Genomic DNA, 16,449 nt, shown 5'->3' with positions numbered 1-16,449 from the left:
GCTGGGAATTGAACCCGGGTTGCAGCGGTGAAAGTGCTGCACCCTAACCACTAGACCACCAGGGGCCCCCCTAGGAGGAGGTTCTAGCTTAATTAAAGCATCTGAGTTGCATTCAGGGGATGCAGGTTAGTATCCTGTGGATCTTAACAGAAACTAAGAGGGGTTAGCTCTTGTTTAAGGCTTTGAAGGCCTTCGGTTTAGATAACCTAAGTTTCTAGGAAATTGTGAGTACTATGGGGGATAATGGTAGGAGTATAATTGATAAAGTAGTAAAGGCTGTGGTTAGAATGTTGGTTGGTTTGTTAATTTGCCATTGAAGATCTAAAAATATCTGACATCACCTCATGGAGGATGTTGTATGGAGGAGAAAACAGAAGTTTCCCAGATCTGCCACAGAAAGTGCTGCTGAACACCAAGCCACCCAACCTACAAATGACCTCTGGACGCTGCTTCTGCCGCTGTTTTCTCCTCCATACAACATCCTCCATGACGTGATGTCAGATATTCCTGCAGACAGAATTTTCTCTTCTCTACATCCATCCTGCTCCCCCAGGTCTCTTCCTGGTTCCAGGTGGCCCAGTTTTGGGCCTGACATTTCCTCAAAAGAAAATTTTAGATCTTCTATCAGGATCTACAAATAAATTTTAATTTCTTAGTGATTCAGAAACACCATGGGAGGTCTGCCTCCTCACTTGTCACATTTGTCCTTCTTTAGCATTATGTTCAGAATGCCTGTTCTGTGTAGAAGACTCTGGATTTGTAGGAGACCATGATCATGTGAGGATTGCTGAGATGAAACTGGAGGATGGGGCAGAGCAAAGAAGAGGGGAACGGTGTGGGGGCAGAACCTCCACCCCTGAAGCACCCTTGAGCGAGCCCTGGGACAATCTTATCCCTCAACCAGCTCCATGTTGTCTAATGTGGGACCAGGACGCTTCCTTCCAGGACTGATCCTAAAATCTACACAGTCCATCCAAAGTGAGGATAAGAGAGGGAAAAGGAGTACAATGAACCTATATCTGACTCTACTATAAAGACCCTTTGTAACTATGTGACAAGCAGATATAAAAATCAAGTTTACCAAGCTAGTTTTCTGGTATGCTAACCTAGAGATGAAACTACACTATTTTGCTGAAGAGAAGTGAGACATGCTGGAGTGGAATGCCCAGCTGTGATTTCCACCAGAGAGAACAAGGGCGAGGTTAGGGCCCCTCACATGGTCGGTACCCCGGGTGTGCCATGGTGACATCTTTGCAGGTCATTTATCGCAGAAAACTTATTAGGCTCTAGAAATCACACCATACTGCACATTCCATGGAGGACAAGAAAACATGTGACTGACCTTCCTAAGCTGATGGGAGGTGAATGTTGCCTTCACCTCACACCTAGAAAGTTGCTCACTTACTGAAGGAGAGATGAATACAGTTTTCTCATGGAAGCACCAGACCTGATGTCTTTGGATCTGCTGTCTGGTCTGGTTTCTGTATTCCTCCGGAGAGAAATATTTTTCCCAGTGGAATATTTCTCCTCATGGCCTTTTTCATCTCAGTGTTTTTCAATGTGTGAGTCATTGGATTTACCATTGGAGTGACCACAGTATAAACAAGGGAGGCCACCATGTCCCTAGGGAATTTCTTATAAGGTTGGGCATAGATGAAGATGCAGGGGATGAATATTAAGCTCACAACAGTTTTCTGGGTTCCACAGGTACACAGGGCTTTCCATTTCCCTTCTGTGGTGCATGTCCTTATCTTAAGCAAGATCTCAGTGTAAGAAATTACAAAAAGAGTAATAATAATCACTCTACTATTAAACACTATCTGTAGTTCAGCCATGAGAGTATCAGTGCAGGCCAGTTTGATGACTTGAGGGACATTACAGTAGAAATTGTCCAGTACATTTGGACCACAAAATAGTAGCTGGAGAAGAAAATAAATCTGTACAATAGAATGAAGAAATCCACTGAACCATGCAGTTGCCACCAATCCTGTGCACATATTCCAGTTCATGATAGACAAGTAGCACAGTGGCACATAGATGGCCACATACTGATCAATTGTCATCCCCACAAGGAAAAAAGCCATTGCACCTGCAATGAAACAAAACCCTAACTGGGATCCAAATGATCCAGTACAATAGGGGTTGCTAGGACAATATACCCATGAACAATGAAGGTAGATTAGCATACTACCAAGTATGAAAAAACACTATCCTGAAATATCATAACTAATGATAGGCCTTGTTTGGTCCTTTTGATTTTTCATACAAGAAATCCTTGACCTTAAAAAGGAAATAACTGCATTGAATTATAGTTATCCTAGCCAACAGATTTTCTTTCCCTCTCTCCTGCCCAAGTACTACCGATTTCAATTGTGAGGAATGTGCATGTCTTTGTCCATGTTTCTGAGACTGTGTGTGTGTGTGTGCGCATGTGTGTTTCGAACCAATACATGTTCCCTACAGGTAGGTAGGAGAAGAGTGCAAGTATGTGGTTGGAGTCTACATTATGGAATTTGGGAGCTACAGCCTTGCTTTGGATTTCAGCTTCAGATTTACAATTTTTTAAGCTGTGAGAGGGGATGTTTGGGTTAGACTGGGAAATCTATAGGACGGGTAGTCACAACATGTTCCTACAATCTCAGAAAATTGTCCCAGTCAAGTCTCAACCATGGTTCAGTGGAAATAAAGAGGTACAAGGAAGGGAAATGACAACTTTTATTAGGAAAACAGCAATGTCTCACAATTTGTGAAAGAATGTGTAAGGTGGACTAACAACGCAAATGGTGCAGAACTATCAGTGGTTCCAAAAACTCCGAATTAAGCTGTCTTTGATACTGTGATGCAACTCAGCAGTCAGCCCAAAGCTAACTGCAAAGCAAGGCACCAGTGTAGATCACTCAGCTTGGTTGGAATGAGACCAAAACCCCAGGATCCATTCAGCCACAGACATCCCATATCCCGGTGCCTGGAGAGATGCACCTATCATACACTGGACTTGCCTGTACAAACTGATACACTTACAGAGGTGCTACTGATTTTAAATGCCTCAGCATCTTCCTGCCTATTGCCTCTGATGAGGCCAGCAATCACAGCCCCTGCACACACACAACCAACCCCTTCAATGCCCAGAGGGGTCATCACCCCCATGAGCACAGCCCATAGGGAGGCCCATTTGGGCTCCAGCAGATCAAGGAGGAGTGCAGTTTCTGCCAAAATTCCTGGCAGTGGGGCAGTATCAGGGGATGTGGAAGGAGCATGTCTGCTCATTTAGGGATATCTGGTCAAAGGAGCCATAAACAACACAGAGATAAACCAGACACATGATGGGGAGCCAGATATGATAAAAACAAACCTGATCAGTCACCTGAAGGGGTAAGGCTGAGAACATTTATTTTTACAGTAGGGAAGGAAAGGGAGGGAAACAAAAGAGAGTTAGAAAACCTGACCTATTAACATTAACAAAGCCAATAACCAGAAAAAAATGGCACCATTCACACCAATCGATGAGCTCTCAAGAAGCTATAGGCAGCCAGGACTTTGCAACTAAGGATACAAACTTGAGTAGCCAGGATGTTGGATGTGTTAGTTGTTGAGGGAACGGGCAGGGGTAGTGAGCAGCCAAAAGGGGGTTAGACAGAAAAGGGTTATAAGAGGCTGGGTGGGTGTAAAACAGGGTCAGTCAGTGCTGGTCTGACTGAGCTCTACACATGACCACAACGCATCCTGGCTTATTCTATCTTTCCATAACTCTCTGAGCAACCTCACTATCCCATGTGAGCACTGCAAGGGCTAAGTGTCAGCTACTGGGGGGCCAGCATGCATGGATTTGGGACCAATACTGAAGTCAGATGGGGGAGAGAGGGAGCAGGCACCACAGCCTGTGGTATCAGCTCTGGGAGCCAGCAGGAACTCGCTCTTGTGTCTTGGGACTTCTGGTACCACCCACGGGATCCAGAGAAGGACCAGAACCTCGACCGGACTGTGACCACCACTGTCAACCAGACTGCGACCATCACTCGCACCAACATGTTTTTCTCCTCTCCTTTTACTTTTGGACTCAGGGGATCACGTGGAGCTCAGCATGGGACCCAACAAACAACATTCTGTTCGTGCCCCAGGGTGCTGGGTTATACATCTGGGTTTTTGTGGGCTAAAACCAATTGTTCATCTGTAAAATTGTATTTATTGTACTATTTTTATTAAATTGTTATTCTGACTTACAATCTCTTTTGAGTTGGGTTCATTTCCCCTGACGGTTTACCTTGAAACCAGTACAACCTCTGGGATTGAGAAAGGCAAAGCAGAAGACCGTAAGTAGGTTTCTATGTCATCATAAAGGAAAGATGGGGAAAAACTTCCAGTACCATGGAAGAATTACAACAGCTAATAACTACAACCAGTTTCCTGCTGCCACCCACCTCTCAAGGAAGAAGACATTCCACCCCCAGCTACTTTGCCAGCAGTTCACATGCACATTGTGGAAAAAGAAAGATGTGCAATTCCACAGTCACAATCCTTTGAGGGGCTTGTGCCCTTCCCCAAATGCAATGCAGCTAACGCAGAGATTGCAGATGGCAGTAAGAGGGATGACTCAAACTGGGGGTGCACACAGGGAGACAGATGGGGAAAAGATCGCTCACTCTTTCTGGATGGGGATGGGGAAGTGTCAAGGGGCAGGGCTCCCCTCTTTCACCCAGGCGAGTGCATGTGAGCTCACAAAAACAGGGCCCGGCCCAGCCCAGCCAAGGAGGCCTCAAGCCACAATCTCCTTCAGAGCTCCAGCCAGGTCAGGGAAGATGAAGCAGTAGCCACTCTCCAGGGTGCGTTTCGGCAGCACCCTCTGTCCCTCCAGCAGCATGACAGCCCGCTCTGCCCCAAAGACAGCCCGCACAGCCCAGGCAGGCACTGGCAGCAGGGCTGGGCGCCCCAGGGCTGCAGCAAACTCCCGAGCAAAGGTGCCATTGGAGGTGGCAGAGGAGGACGGGGCAACACCGTTGAGGACACCTTGCAGGCACTCACTCTCCAGGGCGTGACACACGATCCCAGCCAGGTCCCGAATATGGATCCATGGGAAGGGCTGGAGCCCAGAGCCCAAGGGGCCTCCAAGTCCCAGACGGAAAGGCCAAAGCATTTGAGAGATTGCACCACCACCTCGACCCAGCACTACACCTGTGGGGAGAAGAGAGTGAGACCAGGTCCCCCCGCCCAAAAGGGCAAAAGCCTCCTTCATGCCCAGACCTACAAGCAGGAGACACTCCTTAGAGGGCTGGATTGGAACAGGACCCCAGCAAGAAGAGACAGAAGAACTGATGGCCTTTTCCCACCTCTTCACACTTCTGCACCAGAACCAATGCAGAGTCACCCTTAACAGGCCCCTCAGGGACCTGATCTCACCTGATCTCACCACAACTCCACGAGCTGGGCTTCCAGGGATGAGAGCTGCAGCCTCCCAGGAGCTCACCAGGCGTGAGAAGAAGTCAAAATTCCCTCCAGGACTGTCTTCAGTATACTCAGCTGTGGGACTGGGGCAGTAATAGCCTGAAGGGTAACAGCAGAAATGGGGTCAGGGTTGAATGATGAGACCAACCCCCCCTTCCCCAATGGACCATCTTCCCTGCCTTCAGGAGCCCAGAACTTCTATGAGAAAAAGCTGAAACAATTGGGATTGTTCAGCTTGGAAAAGAAATGGCTTCGAGGTGACCTACTTGTGGCCTTCCAGTGCCTGAAGGGAGCCGACAAGAAAGTTGAAGAGAGACTATTGACAATGACTGACAAAAGGACAAATGGCTTCAAACAGAGTAGGTTTAGATTGGATACTAGGAAGAAATTCTTCCGTGAGAGTGGGAAGGCACTAGCGCGGGTTGCCCAGAGAAACTGTTGCTGCCCTATCCCTGGAAGCATTCGAGACCAGGTTGGACGGGGCTTGGAGCAACCAGGTCTAATGGAAAGTGTCTCTGCCTATGGCAGAGGGGTGGAACTGGATGGTCTTTAAGGTCCCTTCCAGTCCAAACCATTCTGGGATTCTACGATTCCGTGAACTCCATCACTCCACCAGGGACATCCCCATATGAACAGCACAGGGCAATGCTGATGAGTTTTTCAACTACCAATGTGCTCTACGAGTTCAGTGGGATACACTAATACTGAGATTGAGCTGGCAGCCACAAAAACCAAGTAGGTCTGCAGGCAACACACTGAACTGGCTGCACAGAACGGCACCTGCACTAAAATTGGGCATTACAGAATATAAACTACATCAGCTTTCAAGACTGTAGCAAGCAAAAATGCAAAGCTGGAGATATGCAGAGGGATTCAGCTGAGGTGCTACAATTTGTCTAAACAAATCGGTTCTACGGGATGCCTAAAGGCTTTCCCAGGAAAACACAGAAAAGGTGCTGTCCTAATGACACCAAGAGAAAGCGTACGGACCCAGATTCCTCTTCAGCAGTACCAAAAAGCTGATCAAGGTTTGCCTAAACACAGTGACGTTGATGGCAATAAAGCTGACATTTCAGGGCAAGATGTGTTCCCCTGGAAGCGTGTTCCTGTCTGGAGGTAAAACCTCTCCAGGTCAGCATGAGTCATATCTTGGCCGGGCCCAACCAATACCTACGCCAGTGACGAGGACCCAAGCACGGGGTGGCTGTTCAGCATCAACAATGGCTTTGGCCAAGGTCTTTGTGGTCTCAACCCGGCTGCTGATGACTTCCCTGCAGAAGGCATCACCCCATCTGGGAAAGGGAGAGTCACGGATTATATTCCTCACAAGGACAACCTAGGAAACAACAGCACCAAGCGAGAACCCGGCACACACCTGCTCACAAGCACAGGAGGAGTCATGGGAACTCCCTCCACCCCAGAGCAATGGGAGGACATGTGACCTTATAACCTAAATGCAAGGGAACTTTGGGAGATGGTTGCTCTTCACTTCCCTCAAAACATTGTGAGTTTTGGACTGCCTTAGGACAAAGGCAGCAGAGCAGCTGGACAACAGAGATGGTGTTCCTCATAGAAGTCAAACTTTGGTTCTGATTTTGCATTATCAAATGTAGGCATCCAATGTCCTTTTGGAAAAGTAGAACTAATTTTTCTGACTTCCAGCTGTAGATTCAGAAAGGAACCTTTCTTCCAAAGGTCTCTCAGGACCTAACAGGCCCACAGAAATGTTTTGGATACTTGAGGATACATATGTCAACAGTTAGTTAACCCAAGAGCTTCCTGGACATGTTGTTTCCTCCCTTTCCACATTCCCTGACAAGCACAGGACTGTCTTGCTTCACCTTGTCCCAATAGCACTATGGGAGATCAAGTTACCTGCGGAAAGGGTTGAGCACATTTTCGCCAGCCAAGTTGACCACGGCATCGCACAGGGGCAGTCCAGTGCGGGACAACTCTTCCTAGGCAGGAGTAACAGAGACATCACGTATCAAGCCTCCCCTCTGCTCAAGCCTTCCCAACAACCAAGCAGGGCAGGCTCCTAAGAACTCCAGCCAGTTCCTTCCTGACACTGCCTGGAGCACAGGCATGAATGGAGAAGGTTTTGCTCCTTGGAACTACAGCAGTACCCATTCCAATGACTGTGACCCATGGAGCACCCAGGAGCCCAAAAGTACATCCATAGGAGTCAGATTCCCTGCGGCAGATTCCCTCTATGCCATGGCAGGCCAGGGCCAGCGGGCTTGTTCCTCGGTCCTGCCACGGCCCCCTCCTGTGACCGCTCTCATCTCGCACCCAGCTGATCCGATCCTTGCCCCCCTGTCGAGACACGTGGGTCACTTGGTGCCCGCGGCTCCGCAGCAGCTGGGTCAGGGCTCTGCCCACGAAGCCAGTCCCTCCACCTGGGGAGAGACAGACAGGCCGTCACCCAGGATCTGGACCCCGGCTGCGGGGGCATCACTGCGAGCCCAGGGCGCCTCCCCGCCGGGTCCCGCACCATGGGCGGGAGAGGGGGCTGGTTCCCCTTCAAAACTGCGTCGCGATCACAGGGCTGCCCACGCTCACTGAGCCCGCACACTCACGGTCCCCCTGCACACTCACGGCGTCCCCGCACGCTCAAGGTCTCCCCGCACGCTCAAGGTCTCCCCGCACGCTCAAGGTCTCCCCGCACGCTCAAGGTCTCCCCGCACGCTCACGGTCCCCCCGCACGCTCAAGGTCTCCCCGCACGCTCACTGACCCCCCGCACACTCACGGTGTCCCCCCGCACGCTCAGTGACCCCGCACACTCTGACTGTGCCCCCGCACGCTCACTGACCCCGCACGCTCACGGTCCCCCCGCACGCTCAAGGTCTCCCCGCACGCTCACTGACCCCGCACGCTCACTGACCCCGCACGCTCAGTGTCCCCGCACACGCTCACAGTGTCCCCGCACACGCTCACAGTGTCCCCGCACACTCACGGTGTCCCCCTTCCCTCACTGTCCCCCCTCAGCAAGGCCCCCCCACTCACCCACCACCACCCGCATGGCTGAGCCGCGCATGCGCCTGGCAGCGCCGACGGCGCACGCGCCCTTCCTCCCCCCGCAGACGGCGCCCCCCGGCGGAAGGGAGGGGCACTAAAAGGGCCAGCGCCGCAGGGGGCGGGGCCGCTCCCTGGGAACGAGCTGGAAAACCCGCTGGAAAACCCGCGTGGGGCGGAGCGGGAGACACGAGGGACGGAAAAAAGCCGAGGGGCTGCGCAGCCAAGCGGGAGCACCCCGGCAGCAGGTACAACGCTGAGCTGGGCAGGAGCGGGCAGACGGTAACCCGAGGAGTTCGTCAGGGCAATGAATTAGTTCGTTAAAAGAGCTGAAATAAATGCCTAGAGAAGCTGTGGCTGCCCCATCCCTGGAAGTGTCCAAGGCCAGGTTGGACGGGGCTTGGAGCAACCTGGGATAGTGGAAAGTGTTGCTGCCCATAGTAGGGGAGTTGGGCAGGGTGACCTTTAAAGGTCCCTTTCAACCCAAACCCATCTGGGATTTTATGATTCTGTCATCCTATTAACTGATTATTAATATTGCTAATCAAAAATGAAGAATTGTGCAGTTGGGAATGAGGCAGGGGCTGTTCTCATTGATGCTGAGCCTCCCTCACCTCTGACACCTTCCTTCCTGCATGTCTCTTCAGGGTCATGGGAAAAGAAATTCCTTCAAGGATGTAATTTTGCCACTGCACTTGAAATGTCTCTTCTGAGATGTGATAAAACACACGTTGGAGACTCGACTTCCCACCAGCAGGCAGCTGGGGCAGCCTTTGCTTTCTGACACACAGAAGCCTGTTTTGTCATCTGCTGTTATCCATGTCCTGTGAAGAGCAGAGGGTGACACCAGCCTGTAAGCAAGATGCATTGGTGGCTATTCTGAAATAGTAAGAAGTGCTGGAGATATTTCTACCTACCTATCTGCAGCTCAGTCCACCTAATCATCTGTCCCTGCCTGTGAACACAGCCATAGTCATTGCTCCACCTCTCTGTCCTTCTGTCTTCCTTCCCCCATAGCCCACTCTGTCATAGTCACAGAATCATTAAGATTGGAAAAGACCTCCAAGATCATCAAGTTTGACCAAATACCACCATGTCAGCTAAATCGTTGCACTAAGTGTCATGTCACTCTTTTCTTTGAACACTTCCAGGGATGGTGACTCCACCACTTCCCTGGGCAGCCCTCAACTGTCCTTATCCCTCTCACCACCAGCTGTATAAAAGTCGCAGGTCCTGTGGTAAGCAAAGAAGAAACTGGGTTTCTAGGAGGAACCAGCTGGAAATCTGAGACTAGGAGTTATTTGGACAGGAAAAGGCATCCCTGTGGTTCACAGAATGAAAGGTGGAGATGAACACCTGGCTTCTTGTGTGGCATGTACTGGCAGGTGGGTGGGTGAGCAGGAGCTACTCTCCATATGCAATGTGGTCTGCCCAGCCTCTGTCACAATGGTGATGTTAGCTGGAGGTGCTTGCAGGCTGTATGCACATTCTCCTTCTAACTCCCCTATAAAGTACAGATGACTGTACCTGAGTGCAGCCTAGTAGGTCCTACAGTGTAAACTGTCAAAAAAGACAGTTTTAAGGGAACTTTGGATATGTCTCAAACTTGTATTTTCCCTCCACATACTTTTATCTCATGGTGTTTCACTGGATAGAACTTCCTAGAAAGACAAAATCCAGCACGCCATTTCTCACTTTCTCCTCACAACTGCTCTATATCCATCTAACAAGAAACCTGCCACGAGTCAGTCCCAACCTGTAACAGAGCCCCAGCACCAGCACCTGATGAAGCCCCACACTTCTGCTTCTGTCAAGGGACAAAGCCTGCCCAAAACTGCTGCTCAGACATGTGAGAATCATAGTATCAGAGAATGGTTTGGGTTTGGATTGGAAGTGACCTTCAGAGCCCTGAAGTTCCAGAGAGTGACCTTGTTCAAATCCCTTACCATGGGCAGGGACATCATTCACTAGAGCAGGTCGCTCAAAGCCCCATCCAACCTAGCCTTAAACCTTTCCAGTGATGGGGCATCTACAACTTCTCTGGGCAACCTGTGCTAGTGTCTTACCACACTCTTCATAAAAAATTTCTTCCTTACATATTATCTAAATCTGTCTTCTTTCAATTCAAAACTGTACAGTCACCACAGGCTCTTAAAAGGTCTTTCTGTCTTACTCGCAAATCCTCCTTATTGAAAGGCTGCAATAAGGTCTCCCCAGAACTTTCTCTTTTCCAGACTGAACAAGCCCAGCTCTATCAGACTGTCCCCATAGCAGAGGTGCTGCAGCCCTCTGAGCACCTTTGTGGGCTCCTCTGGACTTGCTCCAACAGATCTGTGTCTTTCTCGTTCTGGAGGCCCCAGAGCCTGATGCAGCACACCATGGGGGGTCTCAAGAGCATAGTAGAGGGGGAGCATCACCTCCCTTGACTTGCTGGCTGCACTTCTTTTGACGCAACCCAGGATATGACTGACTTTCTAGGCTCTAAGTACACATTGCCAGCTCAATTTTTCATCCTCCGCTATCCCCAAGTCTTTCTCTGCAAGGCTGCTCTCAATCCATTCATCCCCTGTATTGATATTGGAGATTGTCCCAAGACAAGTGGAGGACTTTGCGCTTGGCATTGCTGAACTTCATATGCCCAGCCCCCCCTCACCAGATGATTCTCTTTTAGTGCTGGAGGGACAAAACAAGCACAGATCCATGCTACAGGATGGGGTTACCTGAAAGCTCTGGACTGCCCCTGACACGCTGCAGTGGTCTCAGTGAGCAGAAAAGAAACAAGAAAGCACAAATGAACTCTTCACAATTTCCCACCTCTTTGGCATACTTAAAGGGGGAGACCAGACTGTGGTAATAACCAGGGTAATGATGGCTTTGGATTTGACAAAACTCTCCTCAGTTGACCTGAGCTGAATTCATTGACAGCTTTTGTTGCTTGTCTCCGTTAGAAAGTGTTAAATAGTGAAAACAATAACCTTCTGGGGAATACATCTTGCCTACATCCAGCACTGTGCCTAGGGCTGTCCTCACAGCAGAACTGCTATGTGGAAGGGCCAGTTGCCAGTCAGATCTGGACACCTCCAACAGCTGCAGCAAGTATCCCATTCCCCAGCTAGCTCAGTCAATGGAACGTGAGACTCATAATGTCGGGGTTGTGTGTTCAAGCTACACTTGGAGCACAGAAGAGGACTGTTATGGTTTAACTCCACCTGGCAACTAAGGAACCCGGAACTTGCCACTCCTCCCCACGGGAATGGGAGGGGGAGAATGGGAACAGTAAAAGTGAGAAAACTTGTGGGTTGAGATAAAAACAGTTTAATAATTGAAATGAAATAATAATGCCAAATCATAATGAAAATAACAAAAAGAGAGAAATAAAATACCAGAAACACAATGGTGTCAATGCAAATGAAAACAAATGCTCAACACCAAATTACTGATGCCTGGCCATTCTCCAAGCAGCAGCCAACCTTCCTCCTAGTTTTATTGCTGAACATGCTATCATGTGGTATGGAATATCCCTTTGGTCAGTTGGGGGTCAGTGGAACCAGTTGTGTTTCCTCCTAATTCCTTGTGCACCCCCAGTCTCCTCGGTGATGGGGTGATGTGAGAAGCAGAAAAGGCCTTGTCTCTGTGTAAGCAATAACTGAAACATCCCTGTATGATCAACAGTGTTTTCAGCACAAATCCAGAACATAGCACCCTATGAGCTATTTTGAGGAAAATTAACTCTATCCTAGAGAAAAATAGAACAGTCACAAAGCAGCCTTGGACTAGAAGTCAGGAGTAGTGCACAGACCTGTGTTTGTAGGAAAAAAATCAGTGTCCACCTGCTCTAGCCATCCTGCTTGGTACACAGGACCTAAAATGTATGACACAGAGGGATGATGTTCAGTGCTTGTGCCTACCTTATCTCCAGTTGCCCTAGGACAGCTGTGTTGGGCACACCCTTGAGGCTGGAAACCAATGCATTTCCATACCCATTATGATCCAAGAATGAGTCTGGATTTGCACAAGAGAATAAAGATGATCCATTCCTGCTCGCTTCTTGTCAGGGAAGCCTCTGGATTTGCTACGGTGTGAAAGCAAATGTCAGTTCTTCAATATCCATAATAAACGTGTCTAGTATAGAGTTAATTGGTCCTGCCTGCAACCAAGCTAATTTTGAGAAAACCACAATAATACTGCAAGCCCTGACAGGAGGAAGTTGACACAGTACTACAGATAAAGAAATATGGTCTTGTCATTGCAATTGGCGAGTCCTAGGCTTTGTGTTAGCTCTGCAGACCTCAGGACTTGTCTTGCTCTGCTTGAAGAATGACTTGGAATTATTACCGGGCTTATTTTTGTAATAGGCTTTGTTTTGGGCAATGCAGTGATGCTTATAAGAATGTGAATATGTTTCTGTAACAAGGACATAATAATAATTAGTTATTATTCTGTGTAGACTGAATTCTCTATCTCCCAGAAATAAAAATGAAATGGAGTGTATTTGGTTTATGTGACAAGGTTTTAGTGACACAAGGACTGCAGAGTGGCCTTTGTGAAAACAGACCAGAGGCTCTCCCCATCTCAGACAGAGACAGTTTCAACTGACTCCAAAACAGACACATCACTGCCCAAAACTGAGCCCATCGCTGACGCTGGTTGCACCTCTGTCAATGATATATTTAAGAAAGGTTAAAAACACTGCACAGCAGCTGTGTGAGAGAGGGTCGAGAAATGTATGAGAGAAATAGCCCTTTGGACACCAAGGTTGGTGAAAAAGAAGGAAGAGGAGGTGCTGCAGGGATCAAAGAGCAGAGATTCCCCTGCAGCCCATGGAGAGGACCACGGTTTAGCGTCCCCCCCCAGTGCAGCCCATGGAGGTCCATGGTGAAGCAGATGGACCATGCCCGCAGTGCAGGCCATGAAACCACCATTGTTCAATTGATGTTCACTAAAGAAATGCAGCCTTGTGAACAAGGTTGTGGAGAAACACTAAAAGACAAAGCTCAGCAAGAAGTGTCTGTGTTGGCAATCGTTCAGCAGAAACAAGCTGTCTGCAACCCTAGAAGCAGGAGCCCTCAGGGAGCTTGGCGTGCTGCCCTGAGAGAGGCTGAAAAGGAGCAGTGCAGGGGGCGTTGTGGGTGTGCTCTGTTTCAAACGATGCAGCTGACAGGAGCTGAGCCACAGGAATGGCCCAAACAGTGACCAAAAGCTGAACTGTGTTTCATTAACTTGAAAATACATTTTTTTTTCACTTCAAAAAGTACATATACACTTTGAAAATACATATTACTTCTCATGCCCTGCATATGCTAATGAAGTAAAACCTTTCTGTATGAGTACCACTTCATGTTTTTTAACTACCAGATGAAGTGGTAACCAGAAGGGACCCTTTGCTGAGGCTTGCTAGAAAATACTAACCTTCAGGTGCAGAGATCTCTTTTGTACCTGAATATAGATATGGGAGAGTGAAGCTACATTCCATATAGATGTTTTCTACTAATTTAGTTCTTTGGAAGATGGTCATAAAAATTCCAATGGTTCATGATTGACACAAACGGATATTCCTCTGGTATTTTTCCCTACCATATAGGATGGTTCCATATGCAAGGGAAGATAGACGTGTGTTTGAGCTCTCTTGAGAGAGAGAAAGAGGTAACTATGGGTAGTGATTTATTTCACAGTGATATTATTTCTTTTAAGTAGAAAGTAAACAAATAATTTAAATATTTACTTTCTCTGAAAGGTGACTTCTGATTTCTAGCCAGCTCTATCTTATGTTGCAATACAATGAGAATTGAACAGTCATCTGGTAGGACAATGCTTACATGGTAACTCAGACACTTGATGCTGAAGTTTCAAGTTGGTATTTCCTGAAATGTGCATTTTTTTAAAACCAGAATTTCAAACTACTGCAAGGGCTGTAAAGTTGAACTCAAACCTTACCTTCATGTTATGTCAGATGGTTGTTGTTACAGGTTTGCCTATCACAAAGAAATAGCTCCCATCCTGTTACAAACACTCGCGTGAACATGCACACAAACACACGGAAAGAGAATCTGTTTGGTTTTTTGTTTGGTTGGTTTTTGTCAAAGACCATTTCAAGCACAATATTTCAATTGCCCATTAATGTTTAATGGTTTTAATCTTAATTTCAGTGATTCCACTGAAAGAGAAGTGATTAAAAGCAAAAATGGAAAAAAAATAATTAAAAAGACAAGGATTCACGGAGAAATAAATCTTTCAGTTGACTCTTGTTTGATCTAATTTGACTGTGGATGTTTGCAATAAGAATGCCGCCACCTGAACTGCCTCTGTTCTGAGGCACACGAATAAGGTACTGCCAGAGTTTGAGTTTTATGTCCTATTTTAGATATCCAATGCACTTAGATACACTTTAGATTGTCCAATTCAATTGGATTGATTATCCCTTTAAAATGCTTTTATCTTTTGAATGGCTATAAGAGGGCTCTAAATTACAGCTCAAATGGATTGTAAATGCCTAAATACGGTTAAATGAATCCACACCTTCATCTGATCTAGATTCTCTTAGGTTTTTTTGTATCTCTTGCTTTCATCCATGACACTGATCATCTAGAAACACAAAAAACTCTTGAAAGCAAGCCCTGATGTCCTCTGATGTCCCTTTTTTTACATTCTAAGCACCTGTCTGTACCAAATTGATCACTGTGGTGATTCTCAACCTTAGTAAAGGTGCTAAAAAAAACCTTTCCTTTTTAATTGTTTTTTCAGAGACCCTTTTACCTCCTTGTTTCGAAGGGTGTAGATGAAAGGGTTTAGCATGGGAATAACGATAGTATAGAAGATCGAGATGGTGTTACTTTTGTCGGGTGAAGATGTGGCCCCAGGCTGAGCATACATGAAGAAAACTGTCCCGGAGAACAAGCAGATGGTCATCATGTGAGAAGAGCAGGTGGAGAAGGCCTTGTGCCTGCTTTCAGCTGAAGGCATTTGGACAATTGTGATGATTATGTAAGCATAGGAGATAAAAACCACCAAGGCAGTGCCCACAATAATGGATCCACACACAGCCAGCATTACTAGTTCATTGACGAGTGTGTCTGAACAGGAAGCATGCATCACTGCAGCAACATCACAGAAGAAGTGGTTTATTTCTTTGGGCCCACAAAAGGACAAACTGAATGTAAAGCCTGTCTGGATGGTGCAATTGATGCAGCCTGACAGATAAGAGGCCATCACCATGAAAACACAGAGTCTTTTATTCATAATCACTTGGTACAGCAGTGGATTGCAGATGGCAGTGAAGCGATCATAAGCCATCACAGCAAGAAAGAAGGCTTCTGTTGTACCAAAGAGAGAGAAGAAGAACATTTGTGAAGCACAGCCATTGTAGGAAGTGTTTCTTCTGTCCAGTGAGAATATCAGTGTTGCTCTGGGAGTGATGACAGAGGAATAGCAGATGTCCAAAGTTGACAAGTTCTCTAGGAAAAAGTACATTGGAGTGTGCAGTTTGGAGTTCATTCTAATGATGAGTATCATGCAGACATTTCCTACAACAGTGACAGCATACATTATTGAAAAGAGAACAGAGAGGAAGAGTTGTGATCCTGGATGAGATTTGAACCCAACCAAAATGAACTCAGTTATCTTGGTGTCGTTTTCCATTTTTTTTTTCAGATGGTGTTCTGAAAGGAAATTAGGATGCAGTGGATTTCAAGTAGTCTGCCTGGAGAAGCAATTAGAAGAATAAGACAAACAGCGAGATATATCAAAGATAAGAAATATAAAAAATAGACAGATGGAAATGATTAGAAAATTGATTAATCTATCATATCTGTATATTTTCGTAAACTATTTGTAAATTAATTTTTAAAAATTTGTAAACTAATTACCCTGTGATATTATCTTCAGTATAATGAAACACTCTGCATGCAGCTTATCTAAAACTATTTTAATTTAATCAACTAGAAACAGACATTTCATTCTACAGTTAAAGAGCTATTTCAGGTTTAACTGGGTAGGAA

General features: G+C 47.0%; 3 protein-coding genes across 6 annotated transcripts; all 3 read right to left on the bottom strand.

Annotated features, from left to right (window-relative positions):
- Positions 1 to 515: 515 nt before the first annotated feature.
- On the bottom strand, positions 516 to 2,186 carry LOC108509924 (olfactory receptor 4D1-like). The gene has a single exon (XM_017839539.1). It carries the CDS (start codon positions 2,184 to 2,186, stop codon positions 1,431 to 1,433), a length of 756 nt encoding a protein of 251 aa, XP_017695028.1. The 3' UTR covers positions 516 to 1,430.
- Positions 2,187 to 2,869: 683 nt separating this feature from the next.
- On the bottom strand, positions 2,870 to 8,506 carry SDR39U1 (short chain dehydrogenase/reductase family 39U member 1). Of its 4 annotated transcripts, XM_017839541.1 has the most exons (6): positions 8,447 to 8,506; positions 7,732 to 7,838; positions 7,315 to 7,397; positions 6,610 to 6,731; positions 5,395 to 5,538; positions 2,870 to 5,169 (listed from the first exon to the last, which is right to left on the bottom strand). In XM_017839541.1, the coding sequence occupies exons 1-6, from the start codon at positions 8,475 to 8,477 to the stop codon at positions 4,754 to 4,756; spliced, it is 903 nt and encodes a 300-aa protein (XP_017695030.1). In that variant the 5' UTR covers positions 8,478 to 8,506; the 3' UTR covers positions 2,870 to 4,753. The 4 variants fall into 4 exon arrangements, with proteins under 4 accessions (XP_017695030.1, XP_017695031.1, XP_017695033.1 ...); XM_017839542.1 differs by lacking the exons at positions 7,732 to 7,838; positions 8,447 to 8,506 and adding an exon at positions 7,566 to 7,708; XM_017839544.1 differs by lacking the exons at positions 6,610 to 6,731; positions 7,732 to 7,838.
- Positions 8,507 to 15,160: 6,654 nt separating this feature from the next.
- On the bottom strand, positions 15,161 to 16,178 carry LOC108509923 (olfactory receptor 1020-like). The gene has a single exon (XM_017839538.1). The coding sequence runs from the start codon at positions 16,088 to 16,090 to the stop codon at positions 15,161 to 15,163; it is 930 nt and encodes a 309-aa protein (XP_017695027.1). The 5' UTR covers positions 16,091 to 16,178.
- Between the last annotated feature and the right edge of the window lie 271 nt (positions 16,179 to 16,449).

The sequence above is a fragment of the Lepidothrix coronata genome, unplaced genomic scaffold (assembly GCF_001604755.1).
Source record: "Lepidothrix coronata isolate B3197 unplaced genomic scaffold, Lepidothrix_coronata-1.0 Scaffold433, whole genome shotgun sequence".
Classification (NCBI taxonomy): Eukaryota; Metazoa; Chordata; class Aves; order Passeriformes; family Pipridae; genus Lepidothrix; species Lepidothrix coronata.
Note: the sequence above shows the minus strand (reverse complement) of the source record. Positions and strands in the feature narration are given on the sequence as shown.

Excerpts from the sequence above, each read along its gene's own strand:
- LOC108509924 (XM_017839539.1), bottom strand. The coding sequence starts at position 2,186 with ATGCTAATCTACCTTCATTGTTCATGGGTATATTGTCCTAGCAACCCC.
- SDR39U1 (XM_017839541.1), bottom strand. The coding sequence starts at position 8,477 with ATGCGCGGCTCAGCCATGCGGGTGGTGGTGG. Across the intron at positions 7,398-7,731 it reads GCAAGGATCGGATCAGCTGG|GAAGAGTTGTCCCGCACTGG; the intron begins GTGCGAGATGAG and ends ACTCCTGCCTAG. Across the intron at positions 6,732-7,314 it reads GTGCTCAACCCTTTCCGCAG|ATGGGGTGATGCCTTCTGCA; the intron begins GTAACTTGATCT and ends TCCCTTTCCCAG.
- LOC108509923 (XM_017839538.1), bottom strand. The coding sequence starts at position 16,090 with ATGGAAAACGACACCAAGATAACTGAGTTCATTTTGGTTGGGTTCAAA.